Source organism: Neomonachus schauinslandi, chromosome 7, assembly GCF_002201575.2.
Source record: "Neomonachus schauinslandi chromosome 7, ASM220157v2, whole genome shotgun sequence".
NCBI classification, from domain to species: domain Eukaryota; kingdom Metazoa; phylum Chordata; class Mammalia; order Carnivora; family Phocidae; genus Neomonachus; species Neomonachus schauinslandi.
Window position 1 is genome coordinate 117,591,736 of NC_058409.1, and position 27,742 is coordinate 117,619,477.

The 27,742-nt window shown below is 42.9% G+C and overlaps 1 protein-coding gene across 1 annotated transcript in view; it reads right to left on the reverse strand.

Moving 5' to 3' along the window:
* The window catches only part of GHR (growth hormone receptor), a 256,785-nt gene that overhangs the window by 108,125 nt on the left and 120,918 nt on the right, over positions 1-27,742 (reverse strand). Inside the window, exon 2 of the mRNA XM_021700587.2 lies at positions 26,779-26,859. Coding sequence (XP_021556262.1) covers positions 26,779-26,848 — 70 coding nt within the window. The 5' untranslated portion in view covers positions 26,849-26,859. The remainder of the gene's footprint in view (positions 1-26,778; positions 26,860-27,742) is intronic.

Consider the following 27,742-nt stretch of genomic DNA (forward strand, 5'->3'; position numbering starts at 1 on the left):
ATTTTAAGGAAAATGAAAAAAAAGCATGTAAGAAGTACAAAAAATGATGAAAGGTTTAGGGTTATTTAATCCAAAACTGATTCATAAACTAGGGACTGCATTCACTTATGTGGGAGAGAGAGCAAACACAGAGAAGGGAGTTACCTGGATCCACAGATCCATGTCACCTTCAAGGCCCATCTAATACGTCAGTAAATAAAGTTACAGCCAAGACATGCGAGGGCTATAGGAGTTGACACTAAATGGAGATCACATTTGAAAAGTCTGGGAACTTCTGATTTAGAAGCCAAGAAGGCTAATGTGATAGAATCCACATAGATTTTCATGAGCAAAATGCTGACAAAATGTTGCCAAAATTCTGGCAACGCAAATATGTTTACCATTCATGAAGAGCCACATAGGTTAAATACACAGGAAAACTCTGATGGCAAGGATTTCCAATAGAAACAGGTGGGCTGGGGATTGCAAGGGTTTTTTTTTTTTTTTTTTAATGTTCTAAGGATGATTCAGGTACAGTCTTGGGTGGTGGCTGGGAGGAGGGAAGCTGAACTAGACTGTTCTAAGTAACTTTACTGTCCTGTGCCCTTTTCATCCTTAAACTTCAAAGTACTCTAAGAAACCAGCAGCTGAATTCCTAATTAGGAGGATCCATCACTATCCCAAAGCCTCAAGAATGGTTATTAGCCTACTCAATTCAAAAGAGGAAGTGGGGTTTGGATCGAGTGTCTGCAATCACCATCTATTTCCAGCTAAGGGGATTCCCCCACAAGTGGAAAATGTGTGTGATGATCTCTTGGGGCCTCACTTTAAATCCCAGGCCCACGCACTACGTTCTAGTGCACTGCGTTCAGAAATAACTCCAGCAGGGCCACTCCTTTGGTGGCCCAGTAAATACAGGTGGGCTACTTTACAAGGTAGCTCTACCAATGTAAAGTCTGGGATCCAGTTAGGAAAGGAAGAGTGAGGTAACAGTGCCTGATGTTTCTTCAGCTGCCCAGTGCTATACCTATATATCTGTATATAGATATATAATGTTTACCAAATCAGTTGAATGTGTTTGTTTATGCAAAAATAGTTACTTTGACATCCATGTTTATATAAAGAGATAGCTTCCCTTGGCTTAACCCCCTCACATCCTTGGGGAAACAGAGAAAGCAAAGTAAAGCAAAAACAAAACTATACTGACTCATTAAATAAGCATTTGCTAGTTGCCTACTCTACACAAAGCACTTTACTAGCTGCTGTGTGGACCTCGGGACACGGTACCTGACACAAGGCATTTGTATCCAAGAGAATGACAACAGGGAATCATGCCGTTGAAAATTTAAATCCAATATTGATTTCTATAAATGTTTTTATAGTGTCTATTGCTTTGTAAAAATAAATAATGCTTGCATAATTAACTAGCTAAATTTTAGTAAGAATGATGTCCCCCCCACCCCCAATCAGGCTTTGCTTCTCAACTACAAATTTGTAACAGAACTTTGAGGGTAGAGGCCAGGTTTTCCACTGCAAACTGCTTGGCATTCATGGAAAATCTTAGAAATCATTTCCCTTTTACCATCGCCTACTGGAGGGCAGCTACTACCCTTATTAAGCAGACTAAGGTATCTCTATCAGTCCATCCAGCTGGTATTACTTCGAATTTGGTTAACAGAAGTTTTCTGAGGTTTTATAAATCTGTAGGGAAGGATGTAAAGGAGGCTCCTCAGTTCAGTTGGGGACTTGGTCTCACAACCTGAAATAAAATGCTAGCCTCCCCCACTCCCGCCGTTCTCCAAAAAGCCTTCTTTTTTTAATTTTCACCAACTTTAATGAATTTTGGGAAAGGTGTGAAGATAAATGTTTTCTAAGACATGAGTGAATGCTGCATCTTTAAAAAGAAAATAATGGGAAGCTGGGTTAGGCATTTACCCAGAGAGCATGACTTGAACAGCTAAGGAAAGAATCCCTTGGATCCCTGAAATGTCCATACCATCTGGTGCAGGAAAACAGAAACTGCAACATTAGAGATTTATTCATTTGGGTGAGTCATGGTCCCCTATTAAAATGCTCTGCTCATACCCCTTATCATATTCAGAATACTCAACAGGTTATACCTCCATGTAAATTATTTTATCTGATTCTTTCCATGGGCCATCAGTTTGGGAAACACGTAACGAGGTTTTGAGGTAAGGCTAAGGTAGGAACCTCTTTTGGGAGGGCAGGCCTGGTTAGGGATGGCAAAGGGATGCCCTGGCAGCAAGGATAATGGGAGGGTGCTGAGCCGGGCAGGAGACTGGAGAGACTCTCAAGAGAGACAGGTGTGCAGGCCTTGAGATGATGAAAACAACTGTGCCAAGGGAACCCTGGGCTCCCTAGCTAGCATGTCCATGGTTTGGTGCAACAGCTCTTGATGTGCTTGCCCCACCCCGGGGGGTTAACGGTGGACACCGAGGGATAGCAGGAAAGACCCATTCTCATTCCTCATCTTCCCTCCCTTCAGCTGCAGCGAAAAGAACATCTCACTTGTAGTAAACATGAAGCCGTTTAAAAGGCAAAGATCCTACCCACTGGTTCTGAAGGAGAAAACCTAACCCAAGAAATGACAGAACAAGGTCCATGAGAGCCCTTTGCCTTGTACAGGGTCAAACGTTCACTTGGTGAACCAGGCAGCTGCCGCTGATTTGACCTAATGCGGAAAGCGTCTGCCCCATTTCGGGGCCTTCTAAGTGCTGTCAACAGCCCGCACGGATCCTACAGAGAACCCCGGACAATGTTACGGCTCTTTCCTCGCCTGCCAAAACCCCTTCAACTTGCAGGGCTCCCTGCATTCTTTTAAATCAGGGCTGGGAGCTAGCGCTGACGGGGGATGATTCAGCTCAAGTGTTTTTCATTTTGATTACAGAACTGTAGATTTGCCTAATGTGGAATGCTTCTACAGAGTGCCCCTGGAGACACCGTGAGGTGGGTGGCCAACGGGGAGTTCTCTTCCGCTCAGATTTTACTGAGCTGAACTGGAAAACAAGTTGCGAGGCTTACATCAGGGAAATCCACTGTGGTCCCTGCAACACACCCACAGCAGTATAAAGAAATCCAACACGGAGGGCAGGGAGTCCTTTAACTCCTGCCCTCCTGGGAGCAAGCGGCTGTCAGTTCGTCAGTTCTAGGTATGGGTGCGCTAGGTTTCTTCTTCTTCTTCCTTCTCCTTCTTTTTTAAGATTTTATTTATGTATTTGAGAGAGAGAGAGCACACGCAGGGAGAGAGGCAGAGGGCGAGACAAGCAGGCTCCCCGAGGAGCAAGGAGCCCAATTCGGGGCTCGATCCCAGGACCCTGGGTTCATGACTTGAGCCAAAGGCGGACGCTTAACTGACTGAGCCACCTAGGAGCCCCCTCTATGTTTCTGATGCTGCAAATCTTTAAGTTACCTGTTGGGATGTCAGTAACACGCCCCTATTGTTATGAGTAACACTGATTCTTAATATGAAAATTACCTATTTTAGATGCTGGTTTATAGTCACATTCCCCACAGTAGAATTTAAGCAGCAGAAACCCAGGTACAATTTTGTAATAGAAACATTTTAACATTCTATAGTTGGTTTGCAATTTCAATATGTGGCAAAACCTGATGAACTGTGGGTGCGTTTAGGGAGATAGTAGCTCTTGAATATCGAATGGATTTGTGTTTCCGCATCCTTGACCACATCCCTATCACACTGCCAACACAGCAGTCTTCCCATACCACACAGTAGCCTTACGTTATAAACTTTCCCCACAGAAACACGTTTTCCTTTCTGATTTTAATTTTAAGCCTCTTCAAATGGTTACAGATAGACACTTCTGGAATCTGTCTTTTTATTATTTTGAAACATTATGTGTCAAAGTAGAGGTTGTCTGTAGCTTATTACTTCGGTTGGTTGTGTGTTCAGAATAGAAAAGCATATCCATATGTGGACTGGCCCAGCTGTTGCTGAGGTTAGAGACTGACTGCTTCTTGCTCATTTTCACCTTCTCATTTTGTCTCCCTCAGCATCCTAGTTCCACCAACAAGGACATCAGGCACGCAGCATGCTCCCAATAAACATTTATAAATGAATGAATGAATGAATGAATGAAGTAATTGATTAATGTTGCCTTTCCCTTCCCCATCTTCCCAATGACCTGCTGACTCCTAGGGTCCCCGAGCCATTTCACACATGTTTTCACCTCCAGCTGGCCCTCTCTGGCTCTGATGTTCTTACCTCCATTTCTCTCCATCTGAACTTAATGGTCTTGGGTTTCACTGGGTCTTGCCAAGTAATGGAACCAAATTTGGTGATTTGCCATGTTTAGTTTGGGGTTTTGAAACTTGTTACTTACTCTAAGAATAATAACTCAAAGCAATCTTCTCCACCTTAAATTAAACCTCATGCATGGGTAGCTTATCAGTTATCTCACATGTAGTACAAACGACTTTGAAATATTCAGAATGCACTGAAAGACAGAATTAAAAAAAACCTACACAAGTACATATGTGCAGGCGTACATGTATGTGAACACACACACACGGAGAAAGAGAGGAAAGAGACACTATAGACTATTTTTTAAGATGATGTAATAATCCACAGTCCAGAACTTTTACACTTAAATGCTAAAACTATAAGCTGAGATATATTTTGTCTCATCTCACAAAATGCTAAAATAATATGAAAACAACAAGAAAAGATGACAACTCTGAGAAGAAAGGGAAAGCAAACGCAAACTGCTGAGTTTTCTTCTTAGTCAAGGGTAATAACATGAAGACTGAAGAGTACAGAATAAATGTAGTTAATAAAACCCCCAAGTCTAAAGTCAATGGGACAATAAGCACAATCTCAAACCAACGATGACTTCAAACATTTGAGATCAGATGAGTTTGATCCCAGATCCTGGAAACATGAAATGGACCAATAAACTCCTGATTATTTGGGAGGAGTTTTGGAGGACAAAAACAGAAGATAACACAATGTTTCAATAGGCTTTAATAGGTTGATTCTTAAAGCTATACCTTTAATCTCAGTCTCCTGCAACATTCTGGAATGAATTATTAGATGGTTTCTGAGTACCTAGAGAGGAAACAATAGGTCACCAACATGGATTCACTAAGAACAAATCATTATAGGAAATGTACTTCATTTCCTCTCATGGAAGACTTATCTGATTGTTGTTAGAGGAGTGTTGCTCATCTCATGTTTCTCATTTTCAGTGAGACCAGTGATGTAGTCTCTCATGATATGTTGTAAGTGGAATATATTACTGTGGCCTGAATAATTATAAAGATAAGTGAATTCACTGACAGTTAAACAAATGACCCAAGAAATTAATTAGAGAATCCTGAACAGCCCGGGGCACAATCTTTAAGGGTAGGTTACGAGGTTTTGAATTTGGTTTTGTATAAAAGCTTTGGTGGAAGGCCAAAAGAAAAAAAGGCATGCATACAGATTTACCAAATCCATAAATGAAAGAAAATTGGTTATGCTGTCATGGAGGAAAAAGGAAGAGCAGAATTTCCAATCTAAAAGATCTCATTAGATGCCATTAATGGGCTAAAATGAACTAAAATTCTCCAAAATTAATTTGGAGAAGATCTAGAAGTCCTGAGTCTGAATTTGAAATTCTCCTGCAAAAGGACAGGGCACTCCTTTTTTTTGTTTTTGCTTTTTAAAGATTTTATTTATTTATTAGAGAGAGAGAGACAGCAAGAGAGGGAACACAAGCAGAGGGAGTGGAAGAGGGAGAAGCAGGCTTCCTGCCAAGCAGGGAGCCCGACGTGGGGCTCGATCCCAGGGCCCTGGGATCATGACCTGAGCCAAAGGCAGACGCTTAACGACTGAGCCACCCAGGCGCCCTAGGACAGGGCACTCCTTATCACCATGTGCCACTCCTGACCTCCAGCTGGCGGCCTGTGCTATCATAGAAGCCTCCCTGACACCCCCGGACACTGCATCAATATGATCCTGACTCAAGGCATCATCTCGATTTTGAAGATGAGATTCAAAGAAGACAGAAAATTATTACTATTTTAAGCATATACACTGCAACACTGAACATCTTAGTCTCCCTGACGCAGCCCTCTTTGGCAAAGAAGAAATCCTGGCAAGGAGAAAAGACAGGTTCATTCCCTTCTTGGAAGACTGGTGCTGAGCCAAGGGGTTGCTCTTCCTGGGAGAGTATAACTCACAGTAAGGGGCAGACAGGTAACCACAAAGCATGATGGAGATGGTGGTGGGCTAGGGTGGGGAGAAGAGGCAATGGTGGATGGGGAACATGGTCCAGCTCCAGGGGAAGGCATGCTGGCCCTTGTCTAAGCGCATCATCTTTAGTTAGTTGTGGTTTCCATGTCCTGGGAAGGGGTTTGTAAGAACAAGTCAAGTCTCTGTTTCTTTAAAAAAAAAAACAAAACAAAACAGCAGCAAAAGCTATCCCCCAAAGTTCATTTTCCCAAAACAGAGAGAAGGGAGCAAAACCTTTGCCCCTGAACAGGAAGACCAGGCAGTTGTGTTTGCACAAGTTTCCCAGGGAGGAAGAAGGAGGGATCTGGACCGGTGATAAGATCACAGCTTCCAGCCTGAGTGGCTTTCCCTGACCCTCTGGTCTTGGGAGTTCTGGACCCAGAATTCAGGTCCCTTCTGGATTTGACAAGGGAAAAATAAAATAAAGCCAAAAACAGAAAGGGGGAAAAAAAAGAAAACTTTCCCAAGTGACTGATCTCTGTTTCCCCTCATTCCTTCTGTCTTTAGTCCATCCATCCCCTGCTGTGATTTGGAGGAGAAAACACTTTGGTAAGATCCCTAATATTCTCATTTCTGTGGCATCCCAGCCTTGGAGACCATTCTCAGAAAAGCATAACACCTTCATGGGATTTGTTTCCTGCTTTTGTTTTATATTTATTTGTTTTCAAATTACATACGTTTTTCAATGTATTCTAAATAAAAGGAATCCTGCTTAAGAATTTGGCTTACTGGGCTTAAAAATAAGCCCAGGCAGAGTTCATTTTATCCAGAAGGGCCATTTTTTTTTTTTTTTTTTTTTTTTTTTTTGTTTCCCCTTGGGGTTTTATTTTTAGAAATGGTGAGACTGACCTCAAGTATTGGATAACAACTCAATATTTTGCCCCTCTACCTTTTTCCTCTTTCCATGTTATTTATAAACCATTTTTTCCAACAAACTTATCTGCCATACCCAGTGCCATGTGTTTGGGCTTTTTTTAGCCATACATTTTGCACCTTCATTCAGCTTTGGCTGTAATCCCAGGCCTCGGGCTCAGATGTGCTTCATGGCCTGGCACGAAGGGCCCTTTGGGGTCAGTGGGGCCTTGTTAGGAGGGGTGAAGAGCAGGGAGCCTGGAAAGACACGCCAAAGGCACTGAAGGCCCGAGGGGACAAGCTGCTCTTAGATTTTGACTTCCATTATGTTTTCATGCAAAAGGTTGGTGAGAACAGGTGGGCTTTGCATAGTGAACTCACCTAAAAGTGTACATGACATTCCTTTTACGTTCATCCTTTAGATCCCAGAGTTCAACTGTCCTATACTATGACTGAGCCAACTTCCATCTACCTGTACAAAGAGATCCATCCATTAAAAAGTTAAGCCCATTTCTTAAGAAATAAGCTTCCTGATTCATAAAGCCTGTGACTACTGGACACATGTATACTTGGCTCTCAGAAAGCTTGGCGCCCTCCAAAGAACACATCTCTTCTCTTCTTCTAAACATTTTCGCTGAAAATTCTAAAGTTGTGAGGAAGAGAAATAGGAGGCAGAGGTGGTTTGGGAGGTAAGCAAAGTGGGAGCAGGGAAGGCAGAGGAAGAACAAAAGATCCCACCAAACCGAATGACTTCTGAGCTCTTTTTCTGTAGTTTTATACCACTAATAGCTTATATCTATTGACCATTTTTGTGCCAAATAGGCTTGAAAGTTCTTCACACAGATCAAATCATTTAATCCTCACAATAAGCCTGTATGCTAGGCACCATTATCCCCTTTTACATATTGAGGAAACTGAGGCACAAAGTAGAGAAAGTGGTAGAGACAGGATTCAGATCCAGTCTATTCTCTGAACCACTCTGGTGTATCGCCTCCATGTTCTACGGATGCCTATGATACTGGGCAGGTTAACACTGCAGGCTCAGATGGCGTTCTCTGCCTTTCAACCTTACTCACTCCACCCCTCCCGCCTTCCAAGTTTGTTACAAAGATTACATTTGTACATTTATTTAGTACTTTATTCATCAATAAAATAAAGATATGGTTATTCCTCAGAATCCTGAAACTTCAAATGGTCGAAATTTGGGAGACAAAGTTTTTTAAATTTTGATTTTTGTTTAAAGTAAGCTATGACAACAGTAAAAAACTGAAAAAGTGTGCAGCGAAAGGGGTATAAGGGTGTGTGGCTATAATTCTTACACCCTGCGAGCTTACCAGTGTTGAGCTGTAGGAAGGAAGCACAGGAACTTGCATGGAACATTCCAGAACTAGGGTCAGATAATGACTGACTGCCTGAAACTCATCCTTCAGCTATCAAGTCAGATGTGCCCTACACCCGAAAACTCTCTCTCTCTCTCTCACACACACAATTAAATGAAAAACAGTATGTCATTATTTACATACGCATTTTTGTTTTATAAAAGGCTTAATCTAGGATTCCGTTAACCATGCTATGCCAGGGTAGTGCTTCTGTATAGTTTATTTATGAACCCGAAAAATCATAAGAGAGAAAACCGAATTGAGGAAATCATCGCATTGGAGTTCCTATCAGAAAGGAAGGCAAGCAGCTTTCATGCAACCCCATGCAAAAGCCGATCCAACCGACAGCTACTGAATTTTGATTAACATGGTTTTCATTTAACTATTCATGGGTTTCAATGTTGCACAAGACTGTTTAATTGAGCCACACACGTCAGGTTATCCTGGGTTTACAAGGGCAACTGAGGCTCACAGTTTATTTACCTCGCCAAGGTAGCAAAGTTTAAAAATGGCAGGAGGGCAGGGAACCGGAATCCATATCCTAATTACTATTCTTTCCATGCTACACTGTTCACACACAGGGTACAGCGTGGGTCTAGGACTTGAAGAAAATTCTCTTAGCTACACGAGTCTGTATTTTCCATCATTACAGGGAAAAAAGGCAGTTCAGGTGTGTGTGTGTGTGTGTGTGTGTGCACGCATGCATGCACAGGTGTGTACACATTCCAGTTAAGAAGTTATATAGGTTGTATGACAATATTCCAATAATAATGGTCATCTATGATGGTAAGAAAAATACCAGCCAAATGAAATCTTATATTATTTGTGTTCCTTACAAAAAAACTATATTAATAAAAGTCACTTACCAAGACATTAACAATCAAGGATAAAAGAAGAGTGAAAAACCACCACCACAAAAGGGGTAAACTCATGCTGGTCAAGTAACCATGAAGGATCCCGTGGGGGATGAGATACGTGCATGCACACACACACACACACACACACAGTGTGAATCAGTGTTTGGCCTAGGAGTTCTGTCTGCTAGTTCATATAGATAACTACTTAGTTTCCTCAAAGCCTGCAGGAGTATATGGCATCTACCGTGTGATATCTAGTCTCAGCTTTGCATTTGCTGTTCTCACCTCCTACCCAAACTTCCCCACCTGTCAAGTTCTCTGCTAAAAGACTCTGGATGCAAGAGTACTACAAATGAGGTATGGGGATCATGCAGAGACACGCTGATTATTAAACATTCATTAAAGAAAACCTGAATGATTTTTACTATGAATATAGTACCAGGAAACTTAATTTCACTTCCCATGAAAGTTATTATTTCTTTATTACTCACTAGAGGATGAAACAATCACCCCGCATGGAAGCAGGTGGCCATACATTCCAGAGTTCTAGTTCTCGCTTGGCCCCTGGCTGAGTGACATACCACAGTCTTCTCAAACTCTCTTGACCTCAGAACCTCCTGGGTAAAAGAGGGCTACTTCAGGTACCTCACAGGATCTCGGAGGGACACAAGGTACACATATCGCCTAAGCGTCCATTACACTGTTAATGCTGAGTTCACGTCAGTGCCTTTCACCTGGTGACTGGAAGCTTCTAAACTGTAATGATTAAAAAAAAAAAAAACAACTTTCATTTATTGCAAGATTTGGAAAACCCAAAGGATGGGGGAAGTAGGGATGAACTACCTTCTTTTGCAAGAGGTGGAATTTGGGTAAATGATAGAAGAAATGGGGAGGAAGAGGCAAAAACATCCCAAGGATCATCTTTTGCAGGTAGATTTCTGAAACCTGGGACAAAACCCATAAAGAGATGGTGGGGTTACTATAGAGCTCTGCTCTAAATGTAAGATGTGTGCAAACAGTGTCCAAACAGTTTTAGGCTAGCCTAATGATTCCTCTCATACCTGTGGTCTGTGGACAACCCCATGGGGACCTGCACTGACCCCTGTGAGCTCACCCGCTCAGACTTCTCAACTGCTGGTGCTCCCATTTAAATATTTTGCTGCTTGTCAGCACCTCCACTAGAGGGCAGCAGGTGGAAAGAAGCGATGTCAACGTGGATTAATGTGGATGCTTGGCAATAACAGCTGTGGGGGGGGGGGTGCCAAGCGCTGGGGGTACAAGGGGACAAGTTAACTGAGTGGAAAAGATGAGAGCCTGGGTAATTAGTGGTTTTCCGTTTCTAAGTGAAGCCAGGGATGGCAGGAGAAGGAGTTCAGCATTAATAGGAAGTTGGAGCAAGGTTTCCCAAACCCGTAATCTTTAGATGCATGTTCGAATTTTCCTAAAACAAACAGAAACATGTAACATGCAAGCAAATTCCACATCACTCCAGATCTTCTGCCTCAGAAGCTCGAGGTAGGGAGCTTATGAATCTGTATCTTTCAAAAACTTCCCAGCTTATTCTGAGTAGCAGCCAAGATTGGTTCCCTAAGGATGTCTGAGGTCCCTTCCAACTCTCAGAAGACTAATTTCACTAACAACAAATATGCCTAAGGCAACCTTCCAAATAACGGTAAATCTGTCTATCCCTCTGTCCTTAGAGAAAGAAAGGACAGAAGTAACCGAAACCTCTAGCCTGGACCGCCTTTCATGGTTTGCAGAGTCCTATCATAGACACCTTCTCCCTTAACCCTCGAATCCTCACAATAAGCCTGTAGATAGGAGGATTTAAAAACCCCATTTACAGTTAGGGAAACCAAGTTGCAGCAAGGCTGCCTTACGGTGGTAAGTCTAGAAGCCATGCCTGTTGACTACAGTTCATTCCACTCCATCATAGCAGGCTGTGCCTTTTCAGTTCTGTTCTTAACCTGGATTTGTAAACAATCTTTTCATCAAATGATTCAGTGGAACTCTAAGAATGACGGCCAAGTCCAAGTTACATGCAGAAGAGAAACAGAGACAAGAGAGGAATAAGAGAAAGCTGGGATGGCAAGTCCAATAGACCATCTCTGTGTCTTTTGGAGCTCCAGGAAGCAGAAGGAAAACAGTCAGTGATAATTTGTGAGCAATAAAGATGAAAGAGGGTGCATGAATCAGGGCTCATACTTCTGTGGTCGGCCTGCCCCATGAAAGAGCACAGTGATTTCATAAAAGTCTGGTCTCAATCTGATTCATACCTCTCAAAATCTTTCTGCTGTTGCCCTCTCTGCCATGAGGGTGCCACCCTGCATGCACTTTAAGACATTTCCAACTTTTCAGTGCCTCAAAATAGATTTTCGAGTAGATTCCACCAACTAGGTCTAATCTACGGAGGAATGCAAAATGGAGCAGAATCTTGCATGTTGGCCCTACTCCTGCCAGTAACTGTTGGAATCTCGGGGAAGTCACTTAACCCTTTGGGCCTGGGCTTTCTCACCAATAACCAGAGGGTTGGTGCTGCAGCTTCTAGACAGACCATGAGGATAAGTTAAGTGTTGAATTATTTTGGATTGGTTTCTAACATTTAAAACCTAGGAGATTCATATAAAATTGAAGATCAACTTTGGGGTAAACTCCAGTGAGGAACAAATGGTGTGGTTTTCCATAGCCCCTTCTAACATACTAGACATTACTTATTACTCTTACAGTCTATCATCTGCCTCACCCACCGTCATGCTCTCTGCAAACACACACATACCCTGTAAAGAGAAACCCCAGGACAGCAGGAGTTTTTATCTTTCTTATTCACGGAGGCACTCCAAGCACCTAGAACTGTGCCTGGCACATAGTAGATGCTCAAAAATATTTGTTTGAAGGAACTCGTGGCAACTTTATGAAAAGTATAGTTTTTTTCAGGTGAGGGAAGCAGAAGACAATCCTCTCAACCCGGAAATAAGACGTGAATATATCCAATAAATTCCTGATTTATAAATCCTAATACAGACTTGGTTTTCATGAGCTGCTAAGTAAGGACTATCAATATACAGTTATGCTTATACGGTGTGTTTGGTTTCTTATACATATAGCCACATCGAGATTACAAAATAATGTCGGTCAAGTTTTCACAAGGATTCTGAATGTACCACAAGATGCACCCGCCAGGTGTTTGTCTCACCTGTAATGCTTAAAGAAACAGCACGGCATGGTTATTCTAAAGGCATGTGGCAGGGAGCTCAGTTTGTGGAATGTTCTATATGAGTGTAACCTTAGATATGAAGATTGATTTCTCTGGTGGTAAAAGGCAGGTCTGAAGACCGATGAAATCTAATCTCACACGAATTATATTAATTTCAACAGCTGGCTTTGCAGTTACCACACTCTCCCATGCTTCTTTGAATAAATGCTCACGGATGGCTCCCTGTTCGCTCCACCAGCCTCTCATTCTCAAAGAGGTGAGGGAGAAGTGACAGGACACATTTGCTGGAAGCAGTCAGATGTGACTGCACCTTCACGGGGATCTGTTAGCCGATGTTGAAGTCGTTGCGTTCCTCATAAACAAGCATGAGTGACAGGCTTTAAGGGTGATCTTCCAAAACAAATGTGACTCATAACCATTAGCGCAGCCTATGCCACAGCTAACAACTCTTGTTCTAGCCGACCCACGAGGACCTCTGGAACGTGCAATAGGTGATTTTTCACAGGAGAGGCTGAAAGGGGGAAAATGCTGCAGGCTTTCATGCAAATGTGGCTCCACCAGGCACACCAGCTTTTATACGGAGTTCCCTGGTCCACGGCTATTTAATTTAGAACATCTTGGAATAAGTTTGGAAATTCTGGTACTTTTATGGCGGTCAACCCTAGCTCCTTGGTACTAGCAGGCGATTATTTAGGCAGAATTATTTCTATCTAAATATACAATGTCAGATTTAGAGGATAAAACAGGTGTTCATGACGCTGAGAATGTTTGCTTTTGAGTCAACAGACCGAAAATTATCAAGGTCCGCTTGAAGAATATACTCAGGACGGAGCTTGCGGGTATTTCTTGCTAGTGCTTCTGACATTTGTGCTCTATTGAAGGAAAACCTGGGTTGGAGCTTTTGGCTTTATCATTTTTGTTTGATAGTTTGCTATCACTGGAGCAAGTTGAGAAAAAGAGGGGAAAACAGCAGGAGTCTGTGACAACTTCAGTTCTTAAGTTGCTCATTTAAGGTTTCTTACCACTTTAAGAGTAGCCCTAAAAAAATGATAATACCTTCATCTGTGTTACATACAGACTGTCAGCCGGCACCTTAAATACTTCTGGCAAAACTGCATAAATTTATGACACTGTATGAAAAAGAATTAGTCAATTAGTAATTACTATCACAGAACTTCAGCTGTATAGTCCAGCTGGTTTTCTATGGTTTGGGTCAAACGCAGTCATTTCTTTCCTGGGACTCCCACAATATTTTGTGCATATTATCTCCATACATTCCTTTTGGATGTCTCACATGACCTCTCTTTTTCCTTTAACCTCTCTGTTTACTTGGCAAACCCTAAAGCCTCTCACGGTACATTTATTGGTGGCTTCCAGCACCTGGCCCCAAAATACCTTAGATGAATGAACATATGAGCCAGTGAAAACATAAGAGATGTACTGTAACCAAACATGTAAATATTTTATTTTTAAAAGGACTTCAACATGCTTTATGTAATTTGACTCCCAGAACAATCCTGGGCATTGTCTGTTCAACAAGCAATCACCAGATCTGGACCAGTGGTTCTCCACTGGGGGGGGCCATTTGCCCACCCCCCAGGGAATGCTTAGCCATGTCTGGAGACGTTGTGGTTGTTACAGCTGAGGGTGGGAATGCAGCTCCTACCACCTGCTGGGTAGAGGTCAAGGATGCTGGTAAACATGCTATGACGCATTGGATGCCTCCCACCACAAAAAAAATCATTTGGCCTAAAATGTCAATAGGCCAAGTTTGAGAAACCCTCATCTAGGCCCTCGGTCTCTGAAAACTAGTGTAACTCCTGTCCAACAATATTTTTCTGATTAAGTATATCCTATAAGAAGTTACTTAGTATACCACATAAAACTACCTCTTGCATTCAGTCATCTTCCTCAAAACATACAAACAACTAGCCAAACAGCATGGGAAGAGCAAGTTCATGGTTTGATTCCTAATTGCTGAGCCAGGAATGTTTGGTTTGCCAGCTCTGTTCCTTCAGAAAAAGCACTTGGGTGTAGTTAGTACCTGGATACTTCCATGCATTTCAAGAAGAATGAATTCAGAACATTTATAAGTTCAGCTGTTTCTTACAATGGCAAGTGAATTCCACCTTTTGCCTTTGAGAAAACCATACCTGAGTGCGTGGGAGTCAGCAGGAAGTGATGGTACTATGGAGAAATACAGAGGTAGCCAGAAATACACAATGGAGTATCTTTCTATGACTTGCATAAAGATTCCCTAACTTAGTAGGTGTAATAGAGTAACACATGTGGATCTTTAATAACTCAATCTCCAGCAATAAACTACAGGTTTTGGTAAATATCAATTTCAACAACGCAGAAGACCATGGATCAGGGAGAACAGAGGAATCTTAGGGATCATATTACTCAGATTTTCTGCCTATTTTTATTTTTCTCAATTATTTATTCACATGAAATCATACCTGGAAACCCACTGTGTAAAGTCAAAATGATTTATTATATGAAGCGTCTGTGTTTGAACAAGAATACGGCACCAGAGTGCCTTGGCAAGTTAGCTCCACACTCCCACATCTTAATCCCAGCCCTCTCTGACCTATTAATTCATCCTACTTTGGGATAATTAGACTTGGCATAGAGTACTTTCTGGAACATCAACCTACTTGTCCCTGTTCTTCCTCTTTTGAAGAAAAGGTAAACAAAGACAAGATTAGGCTTTACTGAACACCTAACTCTTAGAGGGAACCATGCCACCTCCTTAACATGCTATCTTGTTTAATTCTCATGGATAATTTTATGAGCAAAGATTATTATCTTTATTTTAAGATGAGAAACGGAAGTGCTGAGAAGATAATTTGCTGAGATTTGCAGACTTGAAACAGGTTGAGCTGAAATTCATACATGCATATGTTTGATTCCCGAAGTCTATGTTTATGGTATATTACTTTGCCACGTGATAAAAACAGAATTGGTCGACTTATTTCACTTAGCATAATCCCCGGGTGATGGGTATTAAGGAGGGCACGTGTTGTGATGAGCACTGGGTGTTACATGCAACTAACGAACTGTTGAACACTGCATCAAAAACTAATGATGTACTGTAGGTTGGCTAACTGAACATAATAAAAAAATAAATAAAAACAGAATTGGTTCAAGCCCTCCTCAAGATGATACATTTTAAAAACAAACATCTTGCCATTGCCCCTTCATCACCCTTAGACTGAACATCACTAGTTCCTTTCACAGGATCTCACATCTTCACCATTAAGTCTGATTTGTCCTGGTTTGTCAATATCCTTCTTAAATCTTGGTGTCTGCAACTCACCAGACTCTTCTAGATATGTTGTGGCCAGTGCAGAGTCCAGAGGACTGGCGCTTTCCTTGTTCTAGATCCTCCGTTTCTTTTTCTAAATTTTTATTTTTTTATTATTTTTATTTATTTGAGAGAGAGTGAGAAATCACGAGCAGGGGGAAGGGTAGAGGGAGAAGCAGACTCCCCACACTGAGCAGGGAGTCCGATGTGGGACTCAATCCCAGGACCCTGGGATCATGACTTGAGCCGAAGGCAGACCCTTAACTGACTGAGGCACCCAGGTGTCCCCACACCTTCCATTTCTAATAAAGCAGCCTGAGTTTCCTTTGGCAGCTATGTCAGAATAGGTCACCTATATCTGCAATGAACTAAATAACCAAGTCTTTTACAAAGGACTTGCTGTAAGCCAGGAATCTCACATCCTTCAATCATGAAGTTAATTTTCTTAAACCTAGACACAGGACTTTACATTTATCCCTATCAAATTTTATCTTGGTAGTTTTGGTCCCCTACTGTAGGCTGTCAAGATACTCTGAAGCCTACGTCTGTCATTCAGCACATTTGCTATCTTTAGCTTTACATTTGCAGATGTGATGAGCCTGCCTTCCTTGTCTGCACTCTAGTCACTTATTAAAAAAAAAAAGCCCAGAAGAAGAAGGTCTATCACAAAGGACTGAAGGTAGGGCTTAGTAGGAGGGAATCTGTTCCGGGGTACCACATCCATATCTAAGAAATAATAGAAAACATAATTTTGGAGTTGAAAGGGACAGATTAGATATTTTTTCTCTGAAAGTTCTATTAATAGACAAGCAGTTGAATTTAGAGAAATTAAGAGCTTTTGCCCAGAACCACAGAGCTGATTACTGACAGAACTAGATTCATAACCAAGGTTGCTGATTAATTAATGATTTCTTTCCCCCCATGACACCATTAGATAGGATCACTAATGGCCAAGAAGACATTCCAAATTTGGTTTAAATAGTTTCTCGATACAATTTTTCTTTTCTGACACCTTGCCCCTTTCTCCTAAGAAAGCAACATAAAAAGAAATTCCAGTGAACTGAAGGCTCTTGTTCTTATAAGCTCAGTTTCACCACCACTGACTTATAGGGACAAATCCTTTCAGAAAAATGGCATAAGAACAATGCTCATGCAAACATAAGTCCTATCTGCAAAATAGGGTATGTTTATCCTATGAAAGGTAAAACTTTGGGTAAGGAAGGGTAGATTTAGAAACAGGCAAAAGTATACGGCGTAATAGTGTCTGTGTGTAGTCTAACTCCAGAAACATGTTGGTAGAGAGAGGAGACAGATTCCCTTACTTTGACAGCGTCTGCATTCATAAAGAATACGTGAACACCCGTGAATAATACAGAAGAGAAAACCCAGAGTTGATTTCTTAAGCAGTCCTTGTACCTCTCTACAATGATAGGGGGAGAGCCATGTGGATAACAGGACTGGACAGCATGAGAGGGGTCAGTGACCCAGGAGGTACTTTTCACAGAGTTTTTTCCAAAGGAGAAGAGGCGGTTCCTGTCCCCATAAACTTTGGCTACTGATTTAGCCTCAGGAAGAGATGCCCATTTGTTTTGAGAAAATTACCCACACCTCATCAGTGGTTATATCAATTTATATATAAATATATAATTTATATTATATATGAAATAATTTATATTATGTATATTATATAAATAATTATAAATCATAAATATATCATTTATTATAGAAATAATATATATTATATATTACGTAAATAATTTATATTATATATGAAATAGTGAGGTCCAACACTGAAAGTCTGAGTACTGCATTAAATGGAACGACCCTGAATCTAAAGGACTTACTGAAGTAGTTCCTGGAATCCCCTCCTGTCTTTTTGGCATAATATAACTATGGTTCTTTCATAGGCTGATCAGGTAAACCAGCAGCCTCCAGGAATGAGATGAGATTCCTACCGAGGTATTATAGTTAGTTAGCCACCAGGAGAATCCTAGTACACGAGGGGCGGTATAGTGTGTGCTCTGACTGGACTCTCACTTTTGCCCTCATTAGCTTTGTAAACTAGTTATGTAATTATTCCTGGTGTCCTTCCCTAAGGGTAATAATGGAACTTCCTCTTAGCATTGCTGTGAAGAGTAACTGAGGTAACAAGTTTAAGGTACTTAAACTGAAGCCACTCGGGGCGCCTGGGTGGCTCAGTCGGTTAAGCGTCTGACCCTTGATTTCGGCTCAGGTCATTATCTCAGGGTCGTGGGATCGAGCCCCACCCCGTGGTGCCCCAAGTCAGGCTCCATGCTCAGCATGGAGTCTGCCTGTCCCTCTTCCTCTGTTTCTCCCTCCATTTGTGCTCTGTGTCTCCCTCTCTCTCAAATAAATAAATAAAATCTTTAAAATATGGAGCCACTTAAAATGCTTCTGTGTAATTATTGCAATGAATTTGTTTTAATTTGGTGTCTCCACATCCCTAGTTCACCTAGTGACTAACCTGGGGACCCGGTCTCCCTCCTCCTGACACTGTGTCTGCCACACAGCAAATGCTCAGCGTCATTGACTTGAACTGACTTGCCAGGTATCACTACCAGCATCAGAGTTAACTCACTACAGACCCACTTGCTGACTTGGTCAAATTTAATTTTATTAAAAATACAAGAACGAGAGCACTAAGGTTTTTTTTAATCAAACTTCTACTCTGAACATTCATTGTAAAAATGATAAATACAGAAGTATCTCATTTAATAGAAGTCTATGCTACATCGGTTCTATTGTTGAAAACACCTTAAACATTAGAATCCTCTTCTCAACAGTTTTCCGAAGGCATTATTATAATTATCTTTAGCTTCCAAAACTTTGTTGTGCAACTGCACTGCTTCTTTTAGGCATATATTGTCACTCATAAATGGCAGAACTGCATTTCAAACCCAGTTCTGACAAAGTTCAAGATCAATACTCTGAAATCCCTAATCTGGACTGCCTCTCCTCATGATGAGAGAAGAAAGAAACAGGAGTCTGATACGATTGGTACAGAGACTTGCTTAGGGACCCTTTCTCCCAAGCAGGTTCTCTGTAGGTTCTGCAGGTTGTAGGTTCTCCGTAGGTTCTCTGGGTATCAGCCAAGGCCACCTGATCAACCTCTCCTCTCCTCAGAGAGTTCCTCCCTGGGTTCCCTCAACCCTCTCACAGTCTAAGCTTCGGGCTGATTGCTGCTGCCTCAAGGAAGTGATAGCCAAGGCAGGATCACAGCACCAGAGGGACATCTTGCCAAAACAAATCAAATGCAAATCAAACTGGGCTCCTACCAGCTAACTACAGTTGAATACCCACCGTGGGCTGAGAGGCAGCTGGTCTCATGAGAGGCCGGAGTTTCGGTCTTTTCCTTCTACCTTCTGCTCTGAGGCATCAGTTGACTCTCCCCACACCGGAGGCTCTGACTTTGGATTCATAGCAACCCGCTCCCAACCAACATGTTGGAGAAATCCCTAAATTCAACAGGGAAGAGTTCTACTCTAGATACATTTCATGCTAAAGAAAGTGCTTCATAGTCTATTTTTTCCTTAAGATAAGTTTTTTTAGACCTAGGAATCCAAGTTTTTAGCACCCATCCATGGAAATCAGACAAGACAGTTAGGGCATACAGGGAGTAGCTACACTTTCGCCTTTCACATCCATAATGGCTATAATAAACATGAGTTTGACACACAGATTACAGCCAGGGTAGGCACAGAAATTAATCTAGCTCTTCTATTCCTCGATCAGAGCTTTCCCAGGAAGTCAGGCTTAATATGACAGCAAAGGGTAGGAGAGTTAGTCAACTGTGCTTGTGAAGTTCTGAGCAAACATCCAGAGAATATGGTGCTGGCATGACTCACATGGGCAGCTGGGCACAGTCATACACCAGTTTGTAAGCCCAGCCAGGGCTGTCGGAGGAGCATGGCCCCCTGGGGACTCTGCTGCATTCTACTCCTTGCTAGATCTGGCCAAACTGCCCTGATGTGGAGCAGGGCTCTTGGACGGACTCCTGCCCATTTCCCTGTTCTCCTGCTCCCACCACAACACATTCTTCCATCGCCAGCTATTGTCAAGAAAAGCATGGTGCCTTTTGCTCCAACCAAGGAAGCAGCTGGGTCAACGGCTGGGTAGAGGAGAAGGGAGGGTATGTCCTAAATGTTACGCAGCCACAAAATGGTCCTTTCCTTAAAAAATGACCTCTTATTTTTGGGGAGGCCAAGGCTCCCCCAAGTACAGAGTGGTCAGCATCACCAACTAAATATTCAATGATGTGAATCTGGTAATTCTTACACATAGCACATGGCTGTCCATAAGTCAAATGCTCTAAACATGATTTCTGGTTCCACAAATTTGCAAGGTTTTACTAAAAGGTCAGAGAATACAGAAAATACCAGTTTTTTCATATTCAGAGATCAAGAAACCAAGGATTTTAGCAATATAACTTTGATTTTTAATTTTGAGGGCTTTGTACTTCAAGATGGGTTCTCACTGGAAAACTGGAAAGACATGATATTTAAGGAAAGGAACGGGGAAAACTGATCCAGCTTTCCATATAATCTCTAATCAGAGTTTTTGTAATCCGAAGGTCAATGTCCAAAGGGGCAGAGAAAACTTGGATTTGGGATCTGCAGGTCTCATTATGCCTCTCTCTGTCTGTCAATATTTGAGGTGATTTAATCAGGTAGGTGCGGCACAGATGAATGTGGTATCAGAGGTTTGGTGCTGGGTGACTGGTTCTTTCAATGCAGGATATTAGCCAGTGGCTGGTGCATGGGGTACAGAGTTCAGTTACTTGGAAAAAGGTTGGCAAGACTTAGGCACTGATGCTCTTAGGCATCAGTGCATAGAGCACAGTTCTGGCCTTGATGGCATCTGAAGTATAGAGCAGAAAAACGAGATCATTCCATCCACAGAGAAAGCCCACAAATCAGGGCTGAGGGTAGCGCACAGGGATGCTTGGGGCTTCTTGAGGCCACTAGTTCTAGCTTCCATAGCTACACGGCTATTTCCAGACCCCTCCCACTGGAAGGGGGTCCTGATTCAGTCCTCTGAGATAACAGAGCACTAGTAACAACTGTGGGCTGTGACTGGAGATGCGGCAGATCAGAATTTACATTCTGATTCATTCATTCACTCCACAGATCAATGAAGATCTACTCTATGTGTCAGAGTGCTGGAGGAGGGGGGATACAGGGACGAACAAAACTTCCTTTCTGGATGTTAAGGTTTAGTGAGTTTTAAATCCATGACACTTTATTACACAGGGTACGCAGGCATCACTTTGCCAATCATTTGAAAACAATTGAATTGCCCATTTCAAGCTCGGTCCAGACTTTGTCACACAACTTGAAACACAGGTGTCATTACAACCTCATTTAAAGAGGGACGCAAAGCAAATGTCACTTCTCCTATGCCCTGATCCCACCTCCTCCTCCCATCCCTTTGCCCAGCCTGTTGGTGAGAGATTCTACTAACAACATCCCGAAACATTTCCTCATGGTTGGGACATGACCCACCATGTTCTACTAGCTGCAAACCTGCCAAGAAAAGGTAATGAAGATACTGTAATTAGTGAAGGCGAAGGCTCAAGGTCAGCAAGGTGTTGTATAAACAGAAACAGAGACTCCCGATAGATATATCTGGGGAAATCCTGTGGGTTCATTTGAACAGGTTTGAGAAATACGGACCAGAGAAAACTCTGATTTGCAGCTGACACCGAAGAAGGGCTCCAAGCCCCTGGGCCCTGCAGTCTGTGCACTAACCACCAGCCAGGGCACCACAGAATCCTCTCTTTGTATGGTCACTGCATCAGATTTCAAAGTGTGTTTATGTTACACATCATTACCGCCTTTACGCTGCTCACTACGGATCACGAGGACGCTTCTCTTCGGGTTTGAGAATGACACTGTTGACAGCATTACGTAAACACCCAGGCAAGTGCCGGAAAAGCCCAAACGGGAGGGTGGAAGGTGAGGGTCGTAGCGGCTGGGGACCGCCTGACGACAAGTGAGAAGCACAGGATCTGGGTAAGCTGGCGGGTGTAAGCAGCAGGGGCGAGGCCTTAAAAGATGCCTTCGTTGATGGCTCTGAAATGCCCAACATTCTTTACCGTATAGAGAGTAAAGTTAAGGTTTAAACAGAATTAACTCCGGGAAAGTAACTCCTTGACTTAAATTCACAGTGAGGACAAAATCACTGGCCACAGGTTCTTCCCAAGAGGGTTTTCTAGGGAAAAGGTGCTGGGTGGTTGAGGGAGGCTGGGTCCCATGTCCTGGAGGGGGAACCCAGGCAGAGGCTGGAGGGGCGGCTCCCAGCTGGGGTGGACTCCTGTGACAGCCAAACCTGGGTTAGCCCCCAACCAGAGGCAGAAAACCCAGTGTGCCGTGAACAGGAGCTCTGGCTACACATCATAGCCATCATGTCAACCTCGTTCCTGTCGACCCCGTAAGAGGAGCCCCAGTTTAGGCCACTGAACCTAAGTGGTGGGGAGACGTGGTGCATACCAAGACTGGTTCATGCCCAAAGAGCTGGAGTCCACGGTGGAAGACTAGAGGTGTAGTTGGTCACTGGCATGCGTGAATTAACATTCAAGGTTCACGTTCTTCTTTGGTGGTTCCAGTCCTTTCATTTACTAATTAGCTGAGGCACAAACCTACTCACTCACCCTACCAGCTGCTTTGCAGGGGTGAGTCACTTAGCTGCGTGTAAGCCTCACCGACCCCACAGATTCTGCCCAGCGCAAAGCTTCGCTGCTATCAACTTATCCAGCATATACTTTATTGCACTCCGTGAGGTAAGTACATAGCCCGGTGATGATACGATATCTGGGGGTGGTACGTTCCAGGCCTCAGGATAGAGTCATGAATGTCCAGAGATGGCACAGGGAGGGAGCCGGGCCTTTACTTCTCTGTGGACCCTCGGGGCACAGGGGCCTAAGCCATATGCCAGCCACACCGCGGAGGTGGGAAGACAGCCGTGGGACCCAAGCGAGGACGGGCAGGAGTGTTGGGAAGTGGCCCACGGCTCCGTCAGTCTCAGGATGTCTCCTCCCCTACAGAGCTGCTCCCTGCAGGGACCACTTCGCTGCTAATGGGCTGAACTGTGTTCTGAGACTTCACTGTATTAAAAGTGAGTCCCTGCTGATGTTGGTAACGTTAACTACAAAGATGAGAACTTCGAAATGGATGGAGGAAGAAAGCTCTGACAGTTCCTGAAGTCAAAAACCCACGCGTGCTTGGGCTCCAAGTATGGGTGGTTCTGCCCCCTCAGCATCTCTGTGATCCATCTATTTTTTACAGTGGTCACACTGCGGCATCTCTCTCCTGACCTATTACAGTCCTCTTCCTCTACGTTCATCTCTCTCAAATCCACGCTCATCATATTGCCAGCATTATTTCCAAAGTGAGAACCGAACGGTATTATTACCCCGTTTAAAACTCTTCAATAACCCAAGGGGATCACAATTAAATTACGTTTACTCACCTGTCTTCTCTTCTGTAAACCATGGGCTCTCTGAAGGTAGGAACATAAATTTAAAACCCACCCTTGAATCCAGAAAAGTGCTCAGCAAAAACCTGACGAAAGACCGTTCTGTGTCACCATCTGCAGAGGTCTGTGCTCATCTCCTCCACTGGCAACATTCCAAAAGATAAGGCCAGGGGCTCCTCAACCTGGCTGACCATGCCCTGCTGAACTCCCGTGTCAAAGCGGTTTGTGATCCCGCGAGGACCCAGCGACACAGGGTTGCTGATGTATAGGGACTCAGGCCACGGCATGAGAACAGACTGAAAGATTCCTTCTTGTTCTTGGTGACAGTAAAGACTGCAGCGATCTAAAGGTCTATGGTGGGTTTTTTTTTTCACTCCCAGTGTGAACAGAATGCCTAGAACTATTCCTCCTTGAAAACATGTAATAGGCACACCATTTACTGTTTACCAACTACAACCATGAATCTAATGCTTGCTTGATATGTATCTTCTATGTCTTGGCAACCTCCCAGGGCTCTGTGGAGACCCACTGGAAGGGGGTAAGGCTTATTTTTTTAAAAAATACAATGTTCCTTCCACTGGGTCATTATTTCCTATCTGTTAGCAATGAGAACAGAGGTGTCTTTTTTTTTCCCCACATAAGTGCTGTATCAGTCTGCACAGGTTTATAAAAAATGTTCAAAGAGATACCAAGAACATTATTTTGAGGATCCTGATTGCTTTAGGACATGGCATCTCACTCCTAGCATAAATTTTTACCTTGACTGACACAGAAGGATATAGTACCTTTTAATCTTTGGAGGGACTAACATTAAGGACAGAAGACAAAGAGAGAGCACCTATTAGAAGACTTGAACTAACACAGTGGTGCACATTTTGATGTTGACTTCTCATTTAATTTCCCATGGGGCAATTAGATGTAATGAAAAATCCTCTCGGGGCCAGTTTATTTCTAACTGCTCATCTGCCCCAGCAAGAAAAACCCTGCCCCAGGATTCAAGTGCCAACCTTCCCTAGGCACATAGACCTGTCATCCTTTACCATCTCGTGGGAGACTCTACTCCAGGTCATACCTTCCAGATCCCTTATTCCGTGGTATCACCTCTTTCCCTGGCCAAACCGAATTCCAATGAATGGCTGGTAAAACTACAGTAGTGTTTTGTTTTGTTTTAAATCCTTACCTATATTTTCATTCTGCCTTATACAATGGGAGAGAACATAAAAAAAAAAAAAAAATTTGGCTACCATTCAGAACCGGCAGAGAAAGAACCGCATGGCCCCTGAATGCCATCTGAGATTCAAGCCGTGTTATGTCATGTGATCACTTTGGCAGAAGTCACCAGATAAATGCCAGAACTGGTAAACACACTCACATGTGTGCACGCTCATGTTCAAACATGTTCATCTACAGCTTCTTTTTTAAGATTTTATTTATTTATTTGACAGAGAGAGAGATAGGGAGAGAGAGAGAGAGAGCACAAGCGGGGGGGGGGGGGGGCGGGGGGGGGGGGGAGAGGGAGAAGCGGGCTTCCCGCTGAGTAGGGAGCCCAATGCGGAGCCCGATGCGGGGCCCGATGCCAGGACCCTGGGATCATGACCTGAGCCGAAGGCAGACGCTTAACTGAGGCACCCAGGTGTCTCTCATCTACACCTTCTATGGAAACATCGTACTGATCCTTAACAACAGCAGGCATTTTAAGGTAGACCTCTGGAGTAGCCACATAATTCAAAAGAATTTGGGTTAGCCCACTAACTTAAAAAAAAAAAAAAGGAGGAGAAAGAAACGTTTTCCTTTGCTAAATTACTTATTATGTGTAAGTACTGGTAGGCTGCAGGATTTGTTTGCCGTAGGCCATTGCATTTTCTTATCTCTGCTACCCCCAAACAGACCAAGCAAACAAAAAACTATCAAAAAGCAAAACAGAAAGCAAACAGAAAACTAGTTAATGGTGTTGTTTTCTCCACTCTCCTTATGGAGTTAAAGGTTTATGTCAAAGCTAAAATGTCAAAGCAGCTGAAATAGATGCTCTTTGCAGACTCTAGGTCTAAATGTAACTTGAGCTCTCGCCTTTAGCTGGGGACACATTTTTAATTTTCTTTAAAGATTTCCTTTGCCATACTTTTCATTTCACAGGTTTTTTAAATTCCTCAAGCCTTGCCCAGTGGAGTGAAAGCCACCTTAATGAAAAAAGTAGAGATTAAACCACCATGACTTTGGAACAGCCGAGGATCTCAGCTGTAATTCTTTGGCTCAGAACCAGGGTCTAAAACCAGCCATGGGAAAAGCTGCTGAAATGGAGCCTGCAATTCTCTCCATGTTTGACTTGCATAATGTTGACATTATAACACCAGAGAGACCCAAAAATATTTCAAACAATTATGACTTCTTTTCTAGAAATACTTTTAAATTGCTTTAAAAGATAAAATAACCTATTTTACCCGCCCCCCCCCCTTTTTTTTTACTCTGGTCGCCCTCAGCCGCTCACTACTACAGATTTATTTTTGGCTCAAAGGTCAGGGAGGACATCTTAAGGCACTACCTCTGCTGTTAAACTGTGTTTTCCAACATGAGTTGCCCAGGGAGTAGGGGAATCAGCTACTCTTAAAGCAACAACTGAATGTGGGGTCACAGCATGGGAGAAATAGATAGTTTATTTCTTATGTTGATGCCCGAGCAAGGAAAAAAATCAAATACTCAATCTTTTAAAGACAATCTTTTAAAAAGTCTCCCACCCCTTTATAAGCACAGTTTCCTTTTTTGGACAGAAAAATCCTTCTTCTCGTTCTCTTTCATTACTCTTTCTTGTTCCAGTTATTTCTGCCATGAGACATACGTTTGAATGTACTGAGACTTCTCCATGAGGAAGATGGCATAAAAAAGGAAGGAGAATTATAGAGACGGCCAAGGAACTCATGAGTTCTGAGTACATTATTCAACTATTTTCAGTTGTGTCTTCCTTCAAGCTTTGCCAAACGGTAATCACCCAGAGCGTGAGAGGTGAAATTTATTTGAAACCTGCAATTTCTGCTCTCAGAGAATATGATTCAGAGACCTTAATTCTGAGCTCTGGAAATAGGGGATGATATCCTTAGTCACGGACGAGCAGAGTGATCAGTAGGTTAATAACCAACCCTCCAGTGCAATTGCAATATCTCTCCCAGGACCAAGAGACCTGGCTTGCCTTCAGTATAAATGCCCTCAGCATGATTTGCAGCATTATTTTTGATGTATAAAACATTAGACGCCAAAACTGTATTCCTCCTAAAACATCCACAGAAAGTCCTCCTAGCTTATGATTTTAAAGCTAAGACAAGTTTCCTATTTGCTGTTACTTAAAACTTACCTCTTTGAATTAAATCATCCAAAGAACTTACATTTAACAAATAAAGTTCAGTGTTATTTCAAAACACTGGGGGTGGGAATGGGAAAGCAGAACTCACCTTCACTCCCAGAAACAGCACTGCCTGAGCCTGCCACTGCCAAGGTCAACAGCAGCTGCCAGAGATCCATACCTGTAGGACCTGCAATCACACAAAAAAGAATAAGATAAAGCCAACTAAAAGCAGACCATTATCATTGCATACTGTTTAAAAACTGGCTAAACCACGAATGAGCTGACATGCGTGTCAGTTCTCAAAGGAGTCCTAGTACATCTTTCATTGCCCCAGAGTCTCGTATTGTTGTACTTTTCATGAGGGCAAACAGTAGGTTTATAATAAATTCTACTTCCCATGGGTGCTTGCCTCAGGAAATAACATGGACACTAGCGATTTTCACACCCTGGCCAACAGCCCTAGAAGCACCTCACCACAAGGTGCTTCAATAATAGGGCCAGTGTGGTTTCACTTTAACTTGATCTGGAAATAGAAAAACTCATCAGCAGTATCACCAAGCATAGGGCCTTGAGCTGGACAGGCCATAAAAGGAAAAACATAACAACCCACTTGTAATAGGAAGACTTCTCCAGTGTGTTTCCCAGTGAATAAAAGAGCGCAACTAATACTCAGAAGAGTGTACTAATGAGCCATCATGGGGAGGTTTAGCTGGAAGACAGCAGAAAGGAGAAGGTGAGAAGCAAAAGACTACAAAACATCTCTGCTGCCTAGGTAGCCCTCCTTAGGATACCTGGTGTCCTGGGTTTTCTGTTTTAGGAGGAGTGTGGCTCTGAAAGGCCAGGGAACATCCCAGACTCAAAGAAAGGTCAGTTCACAGCCTTGCTAGCTATCTGGGATCCCCTGTGTGGCCACACCTGAATCCCTTCGGTTTGATGAGTAGGGGAGCAGATCATGCCTCAGCCAGCACGTGCCTTTACCTGGAGGAAATAAGCTGCTTTGGAATCAATAATCCAGGGGTCCACTTCTAGGATCTCTGAAGAGACATGTTTGGGCTGGTCTAAATTGAACT